Source organism: Vulpes lagopus, chromosome 3 (genome assembly GCF_018345385.1).
Source record: "Vulpes lagopus strain Blue_001 chromosome 3, ASM1834538v1, whole genome shotgun sequence".
NCBI lineage: Eukaryota > Metazoa > Chordata > Mammalia > Carnivora > Canidae > Vulpes > Vulpes lagopus.
In genome coordinates this window covers 128868224-128885712 of record NC_054826.1, presented here as the reverse complement: position 1 = coordinate 128885712, position 17489 = coordinate 128868224, and the positions used below count along the sequence as shown (strand labels likewise).

The following is a 17489-nucleotide window of genomic DNA, read 5'->3' as shown; positions in this document are numbered from 1 at the left end:
TCACCTGGAGCACTCCTTGCCCTGACACCTGGATACGGAGGTCTCCCCACTCCAGACTGCTAGAGATTTCCAGTTCTTTAGTCACGGGAGGGTGAAGAGCAAAGGCTGCTGGCAAATCCCACCCTGAAACCCCTCTCTGAGACAGGGAGCCACTGTCACACGGAGGCTCGTTAACCCTCGAGGCCCTTGAGGCCTGGGGCAGCAGCTCTGGGCTTCCTGAGGCTCCTCACGGGAGGGTCCTCCAGCCACTCCTTGCGGGGCTATGGGTACATGTGCCCTGCAGCCACCTGCCTGGCTCGGATCCTCCCTTCCCCGGGGGAGGGGGTTCAGCTAAGTACTTCCTCTCCTGCCAAATAGGTGTGGGGTCCAAGGGGGTGCCCGGAAGGTCAGCCCGGCACCTAGCACAGAACAGGTGGCGAGAGCCCCATGCCTGATTGTAAATGGCCCAGTATGAAGCCTCTGCTGTGCAGGCACAGGGCCAGATGGACACTGCAAACCTCCCTGCCTCTGCCCCAGTGCCCAGCTCCTGGTGGGGAGGCCTGCAAGGCACGTGGGGGGCGGGGGCCGTGTCAGCTGTCCTGGCCACTCAGCGGCTAGAGCGGGCACCCACAGGAGTGGGAACCTGGAAGCCCGGGTGGCCACGGTGGCTGTGGGCATCAGAGGGCGGGCCCCTTTACTGCCTTGCAACCCCTGCTCCCCGCCTCTCCTCCCGGGACCCAGGCCCGACCTGCCAGGGGCAGAGGGGCGGAGCAGCCCGGGTTGAGCATGACTCAGGGCCCAGCTGTCACCACGGCAACCCCGTTGCCTAGCAATGGCTGTCTCCCAGGAACGGCTGTCTCCTAGCAATGGGATATTTTCCTGGGCCCTGGCTGGAGCCTGGCAGTTATTTTTAGCTCAGCTGCAAATCAATCTGCAGCTGCATTTTTGGCTCCTCCAGAAGATGCAAGGTGTATTGGGGGCGGATTTCTTGTCAAAGGGAAGAAAACATCCCGACAGGAACCTTGCTGCCACGTGTCTCCAGATACAGCATCCATAGGTGGGCAGAGCCGGATTCTGCTGGGGGTGAAGGTCAGGGGAACGAGGTGCCGCTGAAGGGGGGTCAGAGGAGCTAGCAGACCCGGCCTAATGGGGTCGCTGGGCACCCTGGGTTAGCTGCTTAGGGGCAAGCAGACGGATCCTCTTCCTGCCCCCATCACCCATGGGATCTGCCCTGCCTTCCTGTTGCTTGGCCAGGTCCTTCAGGAGCCCAGCACCTCCCCTAGTCATGAGTGCTCCTTGCTTATGCCCCAAGTACTCTGGGCTTCCTGTCGGCTGCCCTTTGCCCTCTGGGGTCACCCTCCTGCTGTAGTATGGCTCAGCTGGGACCCTCCCCCAGCATCAGGTGTGGCTCCTGCCAAGAACTGGGTTTTGGGTGGGAATGGACAGAGGGCCCTTGGGGAGGGTCAGGACCCTGAAGGGTCTGGAGCTGGGGGCATGTGAAGGAGCCCCCATGCTGAGCATAGACTTGGAGGAGCTGCCTGAGGTTTGGGATGTCATTCGCTCACCCATTTACTCATTGGTGCACACACTCCTTGCCTGTGTGTTGACTGAGCACCTGCAGCGTGTCTGGTCACTGCTCTCGTAATGATCCCGGGCAGGCATGGCCTTCTGGGCTCCCCGCCCCATGGGCAGCAATAGGTGATGGTTAACACCACCCAGGTGCTTTGCTGGTGGGCAGCAGCACGTATGAAGAGAGGTGGCCCCTGTCCAGGTTTTTTTTTTCTTTTTCTTTTTAAGATTTTATTTATGAGAGACACAGAGAGGCAGAGACACAGGCAGAGAGAGAAGCAGGCTCCCCGCAAGGAGCCCAAGGTGGGACTTGATCCCAGGTCTACAGAATCAGGAACTGAGCCCAAGGCAGACGCTCAACCGCTGAGCCACCCAGGCATCCCCCCGTCCAGGTTTTCTGTGGGTGACATTTGGCGTTACTACCTGGCTCTGGGTAGGAGGCCTGGGCAGGGGAAGCTTGGTGATGAGAAGATGGCTCAGGCCATGTGTGTGTCCTTTCTGGACCAGGCACTGGTGAGGAACCCTTCCCGAAGGCACCCACAGGCACCTACTCATCCTGGGCAGCCGGGGGTCCTAGGCTGGCGGGGGTGAGACCCCACACCGCCAGCAGAGGGCGCCCGGAGCCCACTGGCTGGCTCGGAGACCCGGCAGGGCGAACGCCGCAGGGACTGGCTGGAAGGCGGGGATGGGCGCCCCTGGGCAGCGCGGTGCTGCTAAACCCAGCGCCCTCTCCCCTCCTGCCGGTGCCTCTTTTGCCTTCTAGTGCCCAGCATGGCCCTGTCCGCCTCTTTCACTTTTAGTGGAGTAAAATCTGCGTCCTCACCATGTTCAATTGCACAGTCAAGTGTCTGGCACATTCCCATCGCTGTGCAGCTGGTCCGTCTTTCATCTTCCCAGCTGGAGCTCTGTCCTCGTTACACACCCTGCCCCGGCCCCTGCCCCCCACGACCCACCTTCTGCCTCTGTGCACTCGACAACTCCAGGCCCTCACAGCTGTGCAGTCGGATGGTGTTTGTCCTTTTGTGTCTGGCTGATTGCACCAAGCATAACGCCCTCAAGGGTCATCCGTGCTGGAGCAGGTGTCCAAATCTCCACTCCCCACCCCCTGCTTTTTTTTTTTTTAAGACTTATTTATTTTTTTTTAAAGATTTTATTTATTTATTCATGAGAGACACAGAGAGAGAGAGAGAGAGAGGCAGAGACACAGGCAGAGGGAGAAGCAGGCTCCATGCAGGGAGCCTGACGTGGGATTCAACCCGGGGTCTCCAGGATCACGCCCTGGGCTGCAGGCAGCACTAAACCACTGCGCCACTGGGGCTGCCCCCAAGATTTATTTTTTTAAATTATTTTTTAAAGATTTTATTCATTCATTCATAGAGACCCAGAGAGAGAGAGAGAGAGGCAGAGACACAGGTAGAGGAAGAAGCAGGCCCCATGCAGAGAGCCTGACACGGGACCTGATCCAGGGTCTCCAGGATCACGCCCCGGGCTGCAGGCAGCACCAAACCGCTGCACCACCGGGGCTGCCCCCCCCCCCCAGATTTATTTATTTATTTATTTATTTATTTATTTATTTATTTATTTTTTAAAATTATATTTATTTATTCATGAGAGACACACAGAGAGAGAGGCAGAGACACAGGCAGAGGGAGAAGCAGGCTCCATACAGGGAGCCCGACGTGGGACCCGATTCTGGGTCCTTAGGATCACGCCCCGGGCTGCAGGCGGCGCCAAACCGCTGTGCCACCGGGGCTGCCCCCCAAGATTTATTTTTAAGTAATCTCTGTACCCACCGTGGGGCTTGAGCCCACAACCTGGAGACCAGGAGTGGTGTGTTCCACTGGCGGAGCTAGGAGCTCCTGGATCTCCTTCCTTGTTATGATGGAATCATAAAAAAATTATTTTAACGAAGAAACAATGGAATCATAGTCCACAGGTGGACGGGCCACATTTCATTCACCCAGTCATCTGCCGATAGACACTGAAGTTGACCTGCCTCTGGCTGTTGTCTTGGCTGCTACTCATGCTCCTTGCCCAGAGCAAGGGGTGTCCTGTACCCCTTCCCCTTGGGGCCACGTCCCCATCTGTCCGTTGTGCCCTTCAGGCCGGGTGTAGCTGGAGGGCTGGGGTACGGGGTAGTGGGGTGGAGGGTTCACACCGCGGGTGGCAATCTATGCTGTTTCCTGCAGACCCTGGTTAAAGCTCTCCGTGACGTCGAGGGTTGGAGGACATGGTTGGACTCCTGGCTTTGTGCCTAAGGCCTCTGTGATCTGACCCGGGGTTTGACCCTGTTCTGGGCCCCTGCCAGGGCAGTCTGCTCCTGTGCCGGGCCGCGAATTGCAGCCCCACCCCCACCACCCTCAGGGGATGTCCCTGCCACCAGGAGATCTCTCCCTCAGCCTCCACACCTGCCCAGGGTTGGCCTCATTTCAGCTGGTCTGCACCTCCTGGGGGTCTGACCCTGGGGGCCAGCATCGGGCCCCTCATCCCTGGGGACCGTGCCACCTCTAGGGCAGGATGGGGACTGGAAGCCCCCGTCCAGTCTCTGAAGGGGCCACCTCCCCCCCAGGGGCTCCAGTGAGGGGTACTCCCACCCTGACCCCAGTCAAGGGCTGGCAGACAGGGCGCAGGCGGAGGTGCGGGGGTCGTGGGGGCGACAGGGTGACACCCAGCCCGCCAGGCCGGAACTCGGGCCTCCGTGTCCACCCCCTCCCCCACTCGGCCCCACAGAGGCTCGGCCTCCTGCCCCACGCGCACCGCCGCGATTGGTGGAAAGTTCCTGGGCCCGGCCCCCACGGGCTGCCCCGCAGAGGAGAGGTGCGGCGGGTGCAGGGGTGCGCAGGGCGCCCGGGGACCACAGGACCCTCGCGCTGCTGTTGCACACTCTGCTCTGGCCTCCTGCCCCCGCCACCCGCCCGGCTGCTCGGAGCATCACTGCAGCTGGAGTGGCAGGTATGAGCAGCCGGGCGGGTGCGGGCACAGGGGGTGCGGGCGCCCCGCCTGAGCGCCTGCCCTGCGGTCCTGTCCGCAGCAGCCTGACCCAGGAGCCGGGCGGCATGTGTCAGCTGTCCTGGCGTGTGTGGGGACGGGGTCCGCTGGCTGTACCCGCCCCAGCCCCCATGCGCAGCCCTTGGCCGGCGCGCAGGTGTTCGCAGAGCGGGCAGCTGGGGGTCTGAGCTGCTACTAGCCGAGGGCTGGGGCCCCGTGAGCGCCAGGCCCTCTTCCTGCAGGCCACCCCGCACCCCGACATCAGCTGCCGGGTGGCCTCCTTCCGCTTCAAAATGTGCAGGGACAGGCATCCAGAGCTGCGGCCACAGGCCCCGGGGCTGGGCGCTGGGTGGGGATGCACCTGTCCTCCGCACTATAGGAGGGAGAGACTGAGGTGTGAGAGTGAAGTGGGTTGTTAAGGAGCGCACAGCTGGGATCCCTGGGTGGCGCAGCGGTTTGGCGCCTGCCTTTGGCCCGGGGCGCGATCCTGGAGACCCGGGATCGAGTCCCACGTCGGGCTCCCGGTGCGTGGAGCCTGCTTCTCCCTCTGCCTGTGTCTCTGCCTCTTTCTCTCTCTGTGACTATCATAAATAAATAAAAAAAAAAATTAAAATAAAAAAAAAAGGAGCGCACAGCTAGTGAGGATGGGTGGGAGGGTCAGAAAGGGCTGGGAGATCCTTCAGGGTTTGGCTTAGGGAACCAGCTGGCCCAACTCTCGGTCCTTGAGGGGCTGGGGGAGGGCCTGCAGGGGGACACAATCAAGGCCCCTGGCAAAGCTGTCCAGGGCTCCCTGGCCCAGCGTGACCGTCCTCCTTCCCCCAGTCCAGTGCAGCAAAAGTCCAGTGTGTGCCTGGTCACCATGGAGATACGGCCTTGCCTCCCTGCAGGGCACCGGGCCCAGCTCTTTACTTTCCTGGAGCTTGGAGCCTGACCCCACAGCAGAGGGTATCCTTCTGCTCTGCCCCCTGGCCCCGGGCCGGAGACCCCAAAGCTCACGGTCATGTCCTGCCACCCGCTCGGGTTGGGCTGGTCTTTGGGCCAGGGAAGCGGCTCCGGGGAGCCAGCGGGGTGGCCTGGGTGGCCACACACTGGTATGTGCGTGCAAGGCAGATGTGAGCGTGTGCCCCAGACCCCTGCTTCACGTGCCTGCATGCCGGGCACAGCAAGGGTCACCATGAAGAGAGGGTGTCTTCGGGGCGTGTGCCCACAGGCTCCCTCAGGGCCCTGGGGCCTCAGTTGTCATCAGGCCCTGAGGGGAGGGTCTGGAGGCCTGCCCTTTCCCTCCTGCCTCCAGGTGGGGTGGGGGGCATGCAGGGGAGGGCAGGACCTGCACTCACCATCTCCCCTCGTGCCAGGTGCCCGCAGGCCCTGCAGCCACACTGAGCTCCTGCTGGCTGCGTGCATCAGCGAGCGACTTGGTGTCTCCGCGGTGACAGAGCCTGGGGGCTGCCGTCCCCTGCACGCCACTGGCCAGCCACTGGCCAGCGTGTCTCCCCACAGTGATCAATGGAACCATCCATAGGGTTGCCCACGACAAGGAGCTGCAGGAGTCTGTTCTCACAGAGGCCACTCTTCTGGCGGGGGAGTCGGGGACCAGGCCTCCATCCACACCCCGCTTCATTGCGGCGTCCGGGGGGAGGGCCCTGGCACCTTCTTCTTCATGGGCTAGAGCCACTTTGGGGAGGCCTGGCTGGGCTGTGCACCTCACTTCCAGGAGTTCAGCCGAGCCTACGGAGCTGCCCACACCAGCCGCCCCCACCCCTGCAAGGTGGCCCTGGACTGAGGGACCTGGGAGCCGGGCACGGGGGCCGGGGGGCTCCCACCGGGCCGCCGCCTCTGAGCTGGTGGCGGTAATGGTAACGGATAAGAGCGCTGCCTCCCTTAGCCGGTGGAGACGAGCATCCCGTGCCTCGCTGGTGCTCCTTCGGCCGAGTCGCTCCGCCCTGGGGACTGTGCATTTCTGCCTCAGACACAGGCTGGGGCAGCGGTGTCTCGTCCAGGCCACCCGGCCAGTGAGGGGGACTGTCAGCGGCCCAGGCCCTCGGGGAGGAGCTGCTGTGCAGGTTGGTGGGGAGCAGGGACTCTACCCCCCTGTTCGCCTCAGCCCCGCGGCTCCTTCCTTGCACGGCAGGTGCCTCTGTAGCTTAGGGTGGGAGTGGGGGAGGGCTGGAACTCCCAAAGTCCTGGCTGGGTGGGGTCCTTTTGGGGAGGCAGGTAGGCAGACACCACTCATCGCCTGACAGTGAGGGGCTGTAATCGGGTGGGGTGCCGGACTTCCCTCTGCAGCCTGCCGGGACCCAGCAGACCTGTCCTGGCCCCATCCTACTCTCGGGAAGAATGGGCCCTGCTGTTCTGAGGGTCTTGCGACATGCAGAGCATCCTAACATGGCTTGAAGCCTCGTGGGAGTGTCTCCCGTAGGGTCGGGCATGCTGCCTGTTTCTGGAGGGCAGGGGCACACAATGGTGTATCTGAGGACCATTTCCCGCCACTGGGCCCATTGTTGCTGCCTCCGCATTCCTCCTCAGCCTTAGCCACACAAAAGGCCAGTGCAGTGTGGGACAAAGCCTGGGGCCCTTAGGCTGAGTGCCCCCGGGGTGGGGGTGCAGGCAGAGGCCCCTAAGCTGGGGACGACCTGACTCGGCTCACCCCAGCCCCACAATCCTTGAGAAAGCCAAAGCTCAGGTGCGGTGGGGGGATGTGTGGGCTGATGGCCTGAGCCCTGGAAGCAGCATCCCATCCTTACCTGCCAGTCTACACCTGGGAAGGGGCTGATAGTGAGCTTGGAGGCCAGAGGCCGTGTCATTTTTCCAGCGGGAACTGAGTCTCGGAGAGGGACTGGTCCGTGCAGGGCCCAGACACAGGGCCACTTCCTCCGGGTCCCGCTGACAATCTCAGGGAGGGGAGGTGCGCTCCACCTGCCCTCCTGAGGTTCACTGCTGCTCTTCTTCCAAGCTCGTGCTCAGAGCTGGGGGCTTGGGCCCGAGGCCTCTCCTCCTCTCCGTTGATATCCCCTCACCCGAGAGCAGGACCAGCCCGTGGCTTTGAAAACCATCAACACGCTGACAAGCATACAGAGTGAGCTGCGGCCTGGACCCCTCCCTGCACTGCAGGTGGCTGTCCTGTCGGCCCCGTCCCCTTCCCCAGGAGTATCTTAGCACAGCCCAGAGGAGGAGGAGGAGATGAGGTGATCCTCCTCCTCCCGTCGGGAGGCTTTGCAGTGTCCAGGCGGCCCCAAGGACGGCTTCTTCTTTAGGGCTAAGCAGCATCCTCAGCCTTGGCATCTGTCCTGACTTTCTGGTCTCTCCACTGCCTTTCCTAGGAAGGAGGCCTGGCCACACCTGGGGTCACTGTACGCAGCGTCTGGGACCAGTGTCCAAAAACATGTGGGGCAGCCTCCCTGGGGGGGCTTTTGGTTGGGTCCCGGTACCTGTGCACCTGCCCCAGGAAGTGCCTGAGCCTCCCGCCCCAGCCTCCACAACATGCTAACTTGCAACCAATGCTCGTTCCATAAAGTGCAGAGGCAGCGGCAGTGGGTGCGGCTAACGGGTCACAGGAGCCCCCATGCTCCTGGGCGGGCCTCAAAGCCAGGCCAGAGGCTGCACACCTGCCCTGGGGGAAGTGCCGAGGGGAGAGGCTGGGGGCGGGCATGGCCGTCGGGCTGCGGGAGCTGGCCCCGGGGCCCTGGGGCCCTGGGGCACATGCGCTCGCTGGCACACACCTGCGCCGTGCCCGGAGGCGACCCCGAGGAGTGTGCTTGGGGGCATTCTCGCAATAAGCTTTTATTGTCTTCTAGAGCCCGGGGCACCACTTTTCTGGGGGGCTGGGGGGGCCTGACAGCCCCAAGGGACAGGGGCTGCTGCGGCCGGCTCCGGGCGGGGTCTCCTGCCACCCTGCACACCTGGCTCTCAGGACCGGGGGCGGCGGCCTTGGGCTCCCGCGCAGGGCCGCGTGTGGGTGCAGGCGCCGGGCCGAGGAGGGCGCCGGGCCGAGGAGGGCGCCCGACCCGGGGCCCCGCGGCCCGCTCGCCTCCCCACGCCCCGGCCGCGCCAGGCCCCGCTGCACCCCCGCGTTCTGGGCGTTCCTTGGAGCGGAAGGTTGAAGCGCACCGGCCTTGGGCGCCCCTGCCCTCTGGGTCTCCGCCTCTCCCGCCGCGGCGCCCCCTGCCCTGCCTTCGTCAGCGGGGCACCTGCCGCGGGCTCGGCGGGCGCTGCGGGGCCCCGGGGGCCGCGAGCGCCCCACCCCCCCGCCGCCGCCCTCTCCTTCCTCCCCCCCCCCCAGGTCGGCGGCCGTGTCGTCCCTGCGCGGGGACGGGCAGCCACCGGCTCCCGGGCCCAGGCCCCCTGCGGGCCTGCACGGGGCGGAACGCGCGGGAAGGGCCCGTGCCCCCGGTCGGACGCGAGCGGGGGGCGCTTCCGGCGCCCAGCCGCGGCCTCCGCCCGCCCCTTCCGGCGCCGCGGCGGGGACGCTCTCCCGGAGCCCGGGAGGACGCTGGGGCGGGGGGCCATGGAGCCGGACGAGCCGGGCGAGGCGCTGACGGAGCTGCGCGAGCGGCGGCTGGGGGCGCTGGGGCTGCTGCAGGCGGCGGCGGGCTCGGGGCTGGCCGCCTACGCCGTGTGGGTGCTGCTGCTGCAGCCGGGCTTCCGGGCCGTGCCGCTGCGGCTGCAGGTGCGGGGCGGGGCCGCCTGGGGGGCTGCAGGTGCGAGGCCCGAGCGGCTAGGGGGCGGGACCGACCGGGGGTAGGGCCGAGCGGCTGCGGGGCGGGGGCGAGGCTGGGGCCGGGGGCCGGCGCCGTGCCGCTGCGGCTGCAGGGGCGGGGCCGGGGCGCAGACAGGGCGCTGGCCCCGCCGCCGCGTGGCTCAGGTCAGGGGACCCCGCCCCTACTCCTTGCCCAGGTGCCCTATGTGGGGGCAAGCGCCAGGCAGGTGGAGCACGTGCTGACGCTGCTGCGAGGCCGTCCCGGGAAGACGGTGGACCTGGGCTCCGGCGACGGCAGGATTGTAAGCACCTGGCGCAGGGGGCGGCCATGGCCCGAGCACCGCGCCACGGCTCAGTCCCCACGGTGTCCTGTGCCCGCAGGTGCTGGCGGCCCACAGGTGTGGCCTTCGCCCGGCGCTGGGCTACGAGCTGAACCCGTGGCTAGTGGGGCTGGCTCGGCTGCATGCCTGGAGGGAGGGCTGCGCGGGCAGCGTCCGCTTCTGCTGCCAGGATCTCTGGAAGGTAACCCAGGGAGTCCTGGAGCCCCTCATGCCCCACGTCTGACTTCCACGGTTCCCGTCCTGGGTTGGCCACCTGCCCGGGCAGCTGACTCTCCTGGGGTGACGTCTTCTTGCAGGTGAACCTGAGGGACTGCCACAACGTGTCTGTGTTCCTGGCGCCTAGCGTGGTAGGTTGGGGGCGGGGGCGGCAGCCCGCCCCAGGGGAGGCCCAGGCCAGCCTCGCAGCACCTGCTGTGCTGGGCGGTCACCTCCCGTCCTGTGCACCCTACCCTCTGCTCTTTCCCACAGCTCCCACTGCTGGAAGACAAGTTGCAGGCGGAGCTGCCTGAAGGGGCCCGAGTGGTGTCGGGGCGCTTCCCCCTCCCCACTTGGCAGCCTGTGGCCGTGTTGGGTGAGGGTCTGGACCGCGTCTGGGCCTATGACGTCCATAGTGGTAGCCCAGCTGGTCAGGTCCCCCCAGGACCCAGTTCTGCCTCAGTCCCTGGGGCCCCCACTTCTCCAGCTGGCTGACTATTTGGACACAATAAAGACTCAGCAGACTACGTCCTGACTCTTGTTAGGTGGAGGGCTGAGAGGAATAACCCCCACCCCAAGGAGGTGTAGTGGGGAGGCCTCCACGCTGGCTGTGAAGAGTTCTGCTGTGGTTTGACAACTGGTTAGCGGCTTCGGGTCTTCAGGTGCTGGGGCTTCACTGAAGGTGTGGCCCCCACTTTCTAGGCATCCTCCGTACCCGTCAGCTTCCTCAGCCTCAGGATCTCCTGTTTGTACCTGCATGGAGGGGTCAGCATTAGTCACCTGCCAGGCTGTCCACAAGCCCTGTCTCAGTGCCTGGGATTGGAGTCCTCAGGTCACAGCCAGCCCACCTGCCTAGGTGCTGGTCCACGTACTCCTGTAGCTCAGAAAGTTGCTCCTCAGCCATTGTGGCCCGTACCAGTAGCTGTGCCCGCTCGCGTTCCAGCTCTGCCTGGCGTGGGGGAGGGCGTCAGCTATGAGATGGGACAGTGTGAGGAGGGGCTCCCAGCCAGGCTTTGCCGATTACCTGGGTACCATGGGAGAAGTCCTGGAGCTTCTGGTGGATCTGGGCCCAGGAAGCAGCTTCTTGGGCCCTGTGGGGAGACAGGAAAGGGCAGGTATGAGGGCCAGCATCAGGCCAGGTGCTGACCAATGGTCTTGTTCAAGTTGGAGTACCAGACTCAGGACAGCATGCGCCCACCTGTCCACTATGGGCCTGCTCAGGCCTCTGAGCTATCAGCATGTGGGGGCAGGGCAGCCCAGGCCCACTCACGGAGGGCTAAACCGTGAAGCCAGACAATGACCCCGGTGCCGTATAGATGTTGATAAGGGGCCTACCCCCCATCCCTAGGGGTTTACTTCTCAGAACTCTGGCAGTAGGGGCTGATAAAAATCCTCCCTATTGCACAGTTAAAAACATGGAGGCCCAGAGGCAAGGACTGAAATCACCGGGCTGCCTGCTCCCATCCTGTCCCAAGGCCAGGGCCTCTGCTGGCCGTCCACCATGCCTCGTCATCCGTAGGTCACCCAGGTCTCTCTGAGATGGCCCCTCCTCAGGGGATCTCCGTGACCTTCCATTCAAGATTAGACCTCTCCTGTCAGGACCCCATTCACCCCAGGCACTCGGCCTTCTGTGATTATGGCTGCCTCCCATACAGACCCAAACCCCACAGCACAGATGGGCAGCTTGTTCACCACAGCAACCAAACCCCACCCAGCAGTCAGAGTTGAGGGCGCGGATGACTGATGCTCCTGCAGGTCCCCAGCCCCACCCCTGGGTACTCACTGTGGCTCTAGCATGCCCCCCTGGGAGGCTTCCCTGAGCCCCTTCTGTGGGAACAAGAGCAGCGTTGTGAGCCTGGTGGGCTGTGGTAGGGATCCTGTGTCGGCTGAACGGGCAGGCTGCTTAGGGCCTGTGGGGCCGGTGGGGGGCAGCAGGGAGAGCTCACCTGGGCCTGGAGCTTCTGGAGCTCGGTCTGCAGCCTGGCCTGGTCTCCTGGGTGACCAAGTGCGGGAGCCAGATGCAGAGGCTCCAGGTCGGAGGTGACTGCCTCAAAGGTAGCTTTGGGGGTCCCGGGTGCCCCACTGGGGCCTGCCAGCACCTGCTGCACACTAAACCACATGCCAAGTCACATAGAGTCACCCCCACCAAGGTGCCCGTCTCAGGGAGGGGCCTACCTGTGGGCAGCCAGCAGCTCCTGGTGCCTACGGCTTAGATCTGCCAGGCGCTTGCGGTAGGCACGAGCAGCCCGGGCCAACTGCTGCTCACGGCTGCGGTGCGCTGCCCTGATGTCCTCCAGAGTGGTCTCCAGGAACGTGCGAAGGGCTGCAGCCGTGGGCACCCGGCCCGCCTGGTTGGTGTACTCCTGGAGGGGCGGGCGGGGCGGGCTTGCCACGCGGACACTGCTCACAGTCCCCTCCGTGAAGTGGACTGGGCTGTGCGCACAGCCAGGCTAGGCTGGCTCCCCGGGACCTGAGGCTGCTCGCTCAGCATGGGGCCACCCCCCCAGCACGGGGCCGCCCCCAGTGCTCACGGCCACAGCTTGGGCACATCGTTGCAGCTGGAAGGCATACTTCTCGTTCAGCTTCTTGAGCTGCAGCTGCAGCTGGGCGTTCTCTACCTCGGCCTGGCGGAGCTGACCTTGGCAGGCAGACAACACCTGGGGGGGGGGGGGCGGGTAGCCCTGAACCCATACTCCAAGACTGTAGGACGCCCTACTAGGTGTCAAAATGGGCAGGGCGGGGCCTCACCATGGCTTGTGCAGCTAGTCGTTGCCCAGCTGTCCTGGCCTCTGCTTGTGCCCCCTGCAGCCGCCGGCCCAGGTCCACCCTGAGAACACGGGTGTGAGGCTCAGCTGGGCCCGGGGTGGGGCGGGCGGGACTCCCTTTGCTCTTGGAAAGAGCCGCTCTGAGCCTGGGGTCAGGCTGGACCCTCCCCACGCCGAGGGAGGCAGCCACTCACACACAGGCCTCCAGTGCCTGCTTCTGGGCCTTGTGCTGCTCCAGCACTCGCTTCCATTCTCCCTGCAGCTGCGGGGTGCACCAGGGCTGGCTGGCGGAGACCCCAGGCTCTGGGATCCTGGCACTGCCCAACACCACCATGGGCTGGGGGAGATCTGGACAGAGCCCCAAGCCACGAGGCTGCGCACCCACGCCATCCCCCAGCTTCTGCTGTTGATGCTTGGGGGCCGGGAAGTCCTCAGGCTGTGCCTGTATGAGAGTGCCAGTCCCGACCTCGCTGTGCCTCTGCTGGGCCCCTGCTGGGCTCCCGCCCAGCCGGCCCCTCCATGCACTCAAGGCGACCTGGGGCCTGTGGTGGGTGGAGTGTCCCTGCTCCGGGGCCTTGTGCTGCAGCCCCGGTGCCAGCTCCTGGCAGTGCCCCAGGTCAGTACGAGCTCCATGCAGCTGCAGCTCCAGCTCCAGCACCCGGCTCTCCAGCCATAGGACCTGCAGGTGAGCGGGTGAGTGGCTGCGCCTGCCTGCCAGGCCACCCAAGGTAGGTCCACGTCATCTGGGTACGTACGGGGACACAGCACAGGTGGCAGATGGGACTCGCAGGAACCACCAGTGTGGACGGTCACATGGGTGCACCGGGACCCCCCACAGCACTGGTCCCCAGGATGTGCCAGCCCCCCATGCGCTCCGGCTGGCACGTGTGGGCACGTATCAGCACCCACCTCACTCTTCAGCTCAAAGACTTCGGCCTCATGCTGCTCCTGCAGCTGAAGAGTTGTGATCTGCAGATCGACCAACTCCTTGGAGATCTGTGGGTGTCTATGGTGAGGGGGTGCCTGTGGGTCCCTCCCTCCTGCTAGCACCCTAGGGCCCCCACACCCACCTGCAGTCGCTGTTCCTCACTCAGCTCTAGATCTGAGGGAAGCTCTGTCTTGAGGCTGGCTGTCCAGTCCTCGGCTTGGGGCAGAACCTGAGGAGGCACCCCCATGCCCCAGGTGGGTGTCAGGCTTAGGCGTGGCCTCCGCCCCACCCCCCCGCCCCCCACACAGGCCGCTGGAGGTAGGGCTGTGTCTCCTGGCCTCTGAGGGCACAGCCTGACCCCATGGCAGCAGCACAGGTGCCCCGGGGGGGACTCACGTTCTCAGTGGCCCCGGGTGAGGGCCCCGGCCTGGTGGCTGCAGCACGCTCCATGGGCAGAAGGAACTGTGGCCACCCCAAGGGCGGGCTGCCTCACCTCCGGGCCCGTTGCCGCCACACTGGCTTGCGTTGCCAAGGCCTCTGTTGATCTCCCCCACCCGCGAGGGCAGCCGGGGCAGTTGGGTGGCCGGGGAGGCGGCCTCTCAGCTCATTCCCTGTGCGGCCCCATCCTGTCCGGGTTCGCTTTCTCATCCGGGAGGTGCACGCCGGCACCTCCGCCCTTATCCCAGGTACCGCTGGTTGGACCCGGGAGCGCATGAGAAGTCGCAGGCGAGGCGGTAGCACAGAAGCAGCGAGGCCCTGCGCTACGCGGGGCTTCACACAGTAGGCGCCTTCTGTATGCCGACCTTTCTGGTTGGGCCGGCGGACGGACCTATAGATTCCCCGCCCCCAGCCGGAGGGTAGGGGCTGGGAGCTTCAGGAGGCCCGGCTCAGCCCCGGCGACGGGAGGGCTTCGCGGAGGAGGCGCTGGGGGACCGGGCGTGCGTGCCGCCCCACCCCAGGCATGCGCGCGCCCCAGGCCGCGCACGCCAGCTCCCTGCGCCGGGGCCCGGGCCGTTGGCGGCGGCCATCCGAGGGCCGCGCTCCGTTCAGGCCCGTGGCCAGCGCCGAGGCCCCCCTCCGTCCGGCCGTCGGTGAGGCGGTCCGCGCAGTGGGCAGGCGCAGCCCCCGCGGGCAAGGTTGCAGCTCGGGGCCCCGGCTGCGCAGCGGGGACAGGAGCGGGGCGGGGCGGGAGGGGCGTGGCCTAAGGGGAGGCGCGGAGGGGCAGGGGCGGGGCTAGCGGCGCGGGAGGGGCGGTTGCGTCGCCGCGGGGGCGTGGCCTAGGCAGAACGCGCGGGGGGCAGGGGGCGGGGCTCTGGGAAGGCGTGGTTAGCGGGAGGGGCGGCCCCGGGCGGTTGCGTCGTCGCGGGGGCGTGGCCGGAGCGCGGAGCCGGCGGTGTGGCCGTAGAGGCGGCGGCAGCGGCGGCGGCGCGGGGGCCTGGCGTCTGCACCGGCCGGCCGGGCTGGAGCCTGGGGCGTGCGCTCCCGCACCGGTGCTCCGGGAAGTCGGCGGAGCGGCGAGCGGGCTCCCTTTCTGACCCCTCCCTCGCGCAGCCCTGCCGGGGCCTGGAGAGGGAAGCCCCCGCCCGGAGGAAAGGGCGCGGAGCGTCTCTGGAAGACACGGGGTGCCTGAGCTCCGCGACCATGAAGGTCAAGGTCATCCCCGTGCTCGAGGATAACTACATGTACCTTGTCATCGAGGAGCGCACGCGGGAGGCTGTGGCCGTGGACGTGGCCGTGCCCAAGAGGGTGAGGGCAACCTGCGGGCGGCGGGGAGCGCTGGGCCCCCCACCTCCGCGCCCCGCTCCCTGCTCCCTGCGCACTTGGCGCGCACGGCTCGCCGCGTATCTCGGGGCTGCCGCCTCTGACTTGTGTCCCCTCCCCGGTGCCCGTGGTCGTTCGCCCCCTGGGTCTCCCCACCGCACTCCCCCTGCTTCGCCGCTGGCGCCCCGGCGCGGGGCGGGCAGGGGCGGCCACCTCGCCTTTCCGAATCTCCCTAACTCCCGTGCCTTTCAGCTGCTGGAGATCGTGGGCCGGGAGGGGGTATCACTGACGACCGTGCTAACCACCCACCACCACTGGTGAGCGCGGTCGGGGCGGGTCGAGGCGCGAGGGCATCGCCCCTGCCCCACCGCGACCCCGGTGTGACCCCGGCCCGGCCGTCCGCAGGGACCACGCGCGGGGCAACGCGGAGCTGGCGCGGCTGCGGCCGGGGCTAGCGGTGCTGGGCGCCGACGAGCGCATCTGCGCGCTGACCCGCAGGCTGGTGCACGGCGAGGAGCTGCGGGTGAGCGCGCGCCCGGGAGGGCGGGGAGCGGGCCTGGCCCCCCCTCGCCTCACCGCCGTCCGCCCCTCTGCCGCAGTTCGGGGCCATTCACGCGCGCTGCCTCCTAACGCCGGGCCACACCTCCGGCCACATGAGCTACTTCCTGTGGGAAGAGGAGTGTCCGGACCCGCCTGCGGTGTTCTCTGGTACCGGCTGCCCCGCCCCGCCGCCCCGCTCCTCCGGCCCAGCCCCTCCCCCTCTGACCTGCCGTGCCCCCCAGGGGATGCGCTGTCGGTGGCCGGCTGTGGCCTGCGCCTGGAGAGCACAGCCCAGCAGATGTACGAGAGCCTGACGCAGATCCTGGGCACGCTGCCCCCCGATACGGTGAGGGCCGCCCCCTCCCCGCCCCTCCTCTTCCCTCCGGGCTCTGGTTGGCCGCACACGCTGTGGCTGACTTGTGCCCGTTCCCCGCGTGCAGAACCAAGACTCACCAGCCCGAGCCAAGGCCGACCGGGTCCCGGTGGTGTTGGGGTCCCGGGCCGGGGGGGCCAGGCCGCCCGGGTGAGCACCCCCCATCTGCCAGTGGCAGCACTGTGCACCCCCCTGAGTGCCTCCTTTCTCCAGAAGGTGTTTTGCGGCCATGAGCACACGCTGGGCAACCTGGAGTTTGCACAGAAAGTGGAGCCGGGCAACGACCACGTGAGAGCTAAGCTGTCCTGGGCCAAGGTGCGGCCGCTCCTCCCTGTCCTCCCCAAGGTCTGGAGGGTGGGTGACGGTTAGGCGGGAGGAGGGGCACGGCAGGGGGAGTCAGGACCACTCCTGCCTTAGCTCGGGGTATCCTCCTGGGCAGGGGCTGGGCAGCCGGTAACCCTGGTCCAGGGGTGGCCGCCCTCAAGGGCCACACCGGGCAAGGCAGCCCTTCTGCTCCCGTCTCTGGGAAGTGGTGGGGCTGAGTGGAGCCATGTTGCCTGGGGGCTCTTAAGATAAAGCTGTGACAAGGGCCTGTGGTCATTCCAGAAGAGGGACGAGGATGATATGCCCACAGTGCCGTCCACCCTGAGCGAGGAGCTCCTCTACAATCCCTTCCTAAGGGTGGCGTGAGTACTGGTCGGCATCCCAGGCCTTCTTGTGGGGGCCCTGTGCTCACCCCAGGGGCTGTGCTAGAGAGCAGGCTGCCTCGTGGCTGGCTTGCTGTCCTCGGGTCCTCCTTGGCTGTCACCTGGGCTCTGCAGGAGGTGTCAGGGGACTGGCTACTGGGCTGGCTCGCAGCAGGGTCTTCAAGCGTCCCCTGCCAACACCCACCAGCAGTCCCCAATAGGGTCCCCATGGCGCCCCCTCTCCCCACAGAGAAGAGCCTGTGCGCAAGTTCACGGGGAAGGCGGCCCCGGCCGAGGTCCTGGAGGCACTCTGCAAGGAGCGGGCAAGCTTCCAGCGGGTGGTTGAGCCGCTGCAGCCGCAGGCCCGGGCCCTCCTGGCACTGCAGTGGGGGCTCCTGGGCACACCCCAACAGAAGTGAGCCCCAGGAGGACCCGCCGTGGAGCCAAGCATCACAGCTCTTCTCCTTCAACCCTCAGCCGACGGAGCTGAGGATTGCCTCTGTAAGCTTCCATGGCCCTGCCCAGCAGGCTGCCCAGCCTTGGAGGGTGGGCACTGCACACGTGAGGCCCTCTCTGGGGTGCATTTGACCCCTGAGGCCTGGGTGTTTGGGAAGCGGTGTGCTAGGGTGCACTATGAATAAAGCTGTGAAAGGCCTCTTTCTCGATGC

At 66.2% G+C, this 17489-nt stretch overlaps 4 protein-coding genes across 8 annotated transcripts; 3 read left to right on the top strand and 1 right to left on the bottom strand.

Moving 5' to 3' along the window:
* The first annotated feature begins 1639 nt into the window (after positions 1-1639).
* On the top strand, positions 1640-6565 carry METRN (meteorin, glial cell differentiation regulator). The gene is given in 9 exon segments (XM_041748558.1): positions 1640-1677; positions 4118-4184; positions 4279-4500; positions 4676-4718; positions 4721-4741; positions 4744-4885; positions 5359-5378; positions 6037-6105; positions 6108-6565. Coding segments are annotated over 9 exon segments (834 nt in total). The 3' UTR covers positions 6320-6565.
* Positions 6566-8974: 2409 nt separating this feature from the next.
* ANTKMT (adenine nucleotide translocase lysine methyltransferase) lies at positions 8975-10295 on the top strand. Its single transcript, XM_041748252.1, has 5 exons — positions 8975-9202; positions 9430-9534; positions 9614-9754; positions 9870-9920; positions 10042-10295. The coding sequence occupies exons 1-5, from the start codon at positions 9041-9043 to the stop codon at positions 10261-10263; spliced, it is 681 nt and encodes a 226-aa protein (XP_041604186.1). The 5' UTR covers positions 8975-9040; the 3' UTR covers positions 10264-10295.
* On the bottom strand, positions 10294-14664 carry CCDC78 (coiled-coil domain containing 78). 4 transcript variants are annotated; one of them, XM_041748244.1, is made up of 12 exons: positions 13858-14664; positions 13604-13690; positions 13443-13529; positions 12728-13212; positions 12517-12595; positions 12300-12425; positions 11944-12131; positions 11715-11877; positions 11552-11595; positions 10793-10859; positions 10617-10717; positions 10294-10521 (listed from the first exon to the last, which is right to left on the bottom strand). In XM_041748244.1, exons 1-12 carry the CDS (start codon positions 13909-13911, stop codon positions 10467-10469), a joined length of 1536 nt encoding a protein of 511 aa, XP_041604178.1. In that variant the 5' UTR covers positions 13912-14664; the 3' UTR covers positions 10294-10466. The 4 variants fall into 4 exon arrangements, with proteins under 4 accessions (XP_041604178.1, XP_041604180.1, XP_041604181.1 ...); XM_041748246.1 differs by having other exon boundaries at positions 10617-10713; XM_041748247.1 differs by lacking the exon at positions 11552-11595.
* A 136-nt stretch (positions 14665-14800) lies between these two features.
* HAGHL (hydroxyacylglutathione hydrolase like) lies at positions 14801-17475 on the top strand. Of its 2 annotated transcripts, none has more exons than XM_041748251.1 (8): positions 14801-15207; positions 15475-15539; positions 15628-15745; positions 15822-15930; positions 16005-16108; positions 16352-16450; positions 16742-16821; positions 17072-17475. In XM_041748251.1, the coding sequence occupies exons 1-8, from the start codon at positions 15103-15105 to the stop codon at positions 17238-17240; spliced, it is 849 nt and encodes a 282-aa protein (XP_041604185.1). In that variant the 5' UTR covers positions 14801-15102; the 3' UTR covers positions 17241-17475. The 2 variants fall into 2 exon arrangements, with proteins under 2 accessions (XP_041604185.1, XP_041604184.1); XM_041748250.1 differs by having other exon boundaries at positions 16349-16450.
* The last annotated feature ends 14 nt before the right edge of the window (positions 17476-17489 follow it).

Excerpts from the sequence above, each read along its gene's own strand:
- ANTKMT (XM_041748252.1), top strand. The coding sequence starts at position 9,041 with ATGGAGCCGGACGAGCCGGGCGAGGCGCTGACGGAGCTGCGCGAGCGG. Across the intron at positions 9,755-9,869 it reads GCTGCCAGGATCTCTGGAAG|GTGAACCTGAGGGACTGCCA; the intron begins GTAACCCAGGGA and ends GTCTTCTTGCAG. Across the intron at positions 9,921-10,041 it reads TGTTCCTGGCGCCTAGCGTG|CTCCCACTGCTGGAAGACAA; the intron begins GTAGGTTGGGGG and ends TCTTTCCCACAG.
- CCDC78 (XM_041748244.1), bottom strand. The coding sequence starts at position 13,911 with ATGGAGCGTGCTGCAGCCACCAGGCCGGGGCCCTCACCCGGGGCCACT. Across the intron at positions 13,530-13,603 it reads GTGAGGAACAGCGACTGCAG|ATCTCCAAGGAGTTGGTCGA; the intron begins GTGGGTGTGGGG and ends AGACACCCACAG. Across the intron at positions 13,213-13,442 it reads TCTTTGAGCTGAAGAGTGAG|GTCCTATGGCTGGAGAGCCG; the intron begins GTGGGTGCTGAT and ends GCTCACCTGCAG.
- HAGHL (XM_041748250.1), top strand. The coding sequence starts at position 15,103 with ATGAAGGTCAAGGTCATCCCCGTGCTCGAGGATAACTACATGTACCTT. Across the intron at positions 15,208-15,474 it reads ACGTGGCCGTGCCCAAGAGG|CTGCTGGAGATCGTGGGCCG; the intron begins GTGAGGGCAACC and ends CGTGCCTTTCAG. Across the intron at positions 16,822-17,071 it reads AATCCCTTCCTAAGGGTGGC|AGAAGAGCCTGTGCGCAAGT; the intron begins GTGAGTACTGGT and ends CTCTCCCCACAG.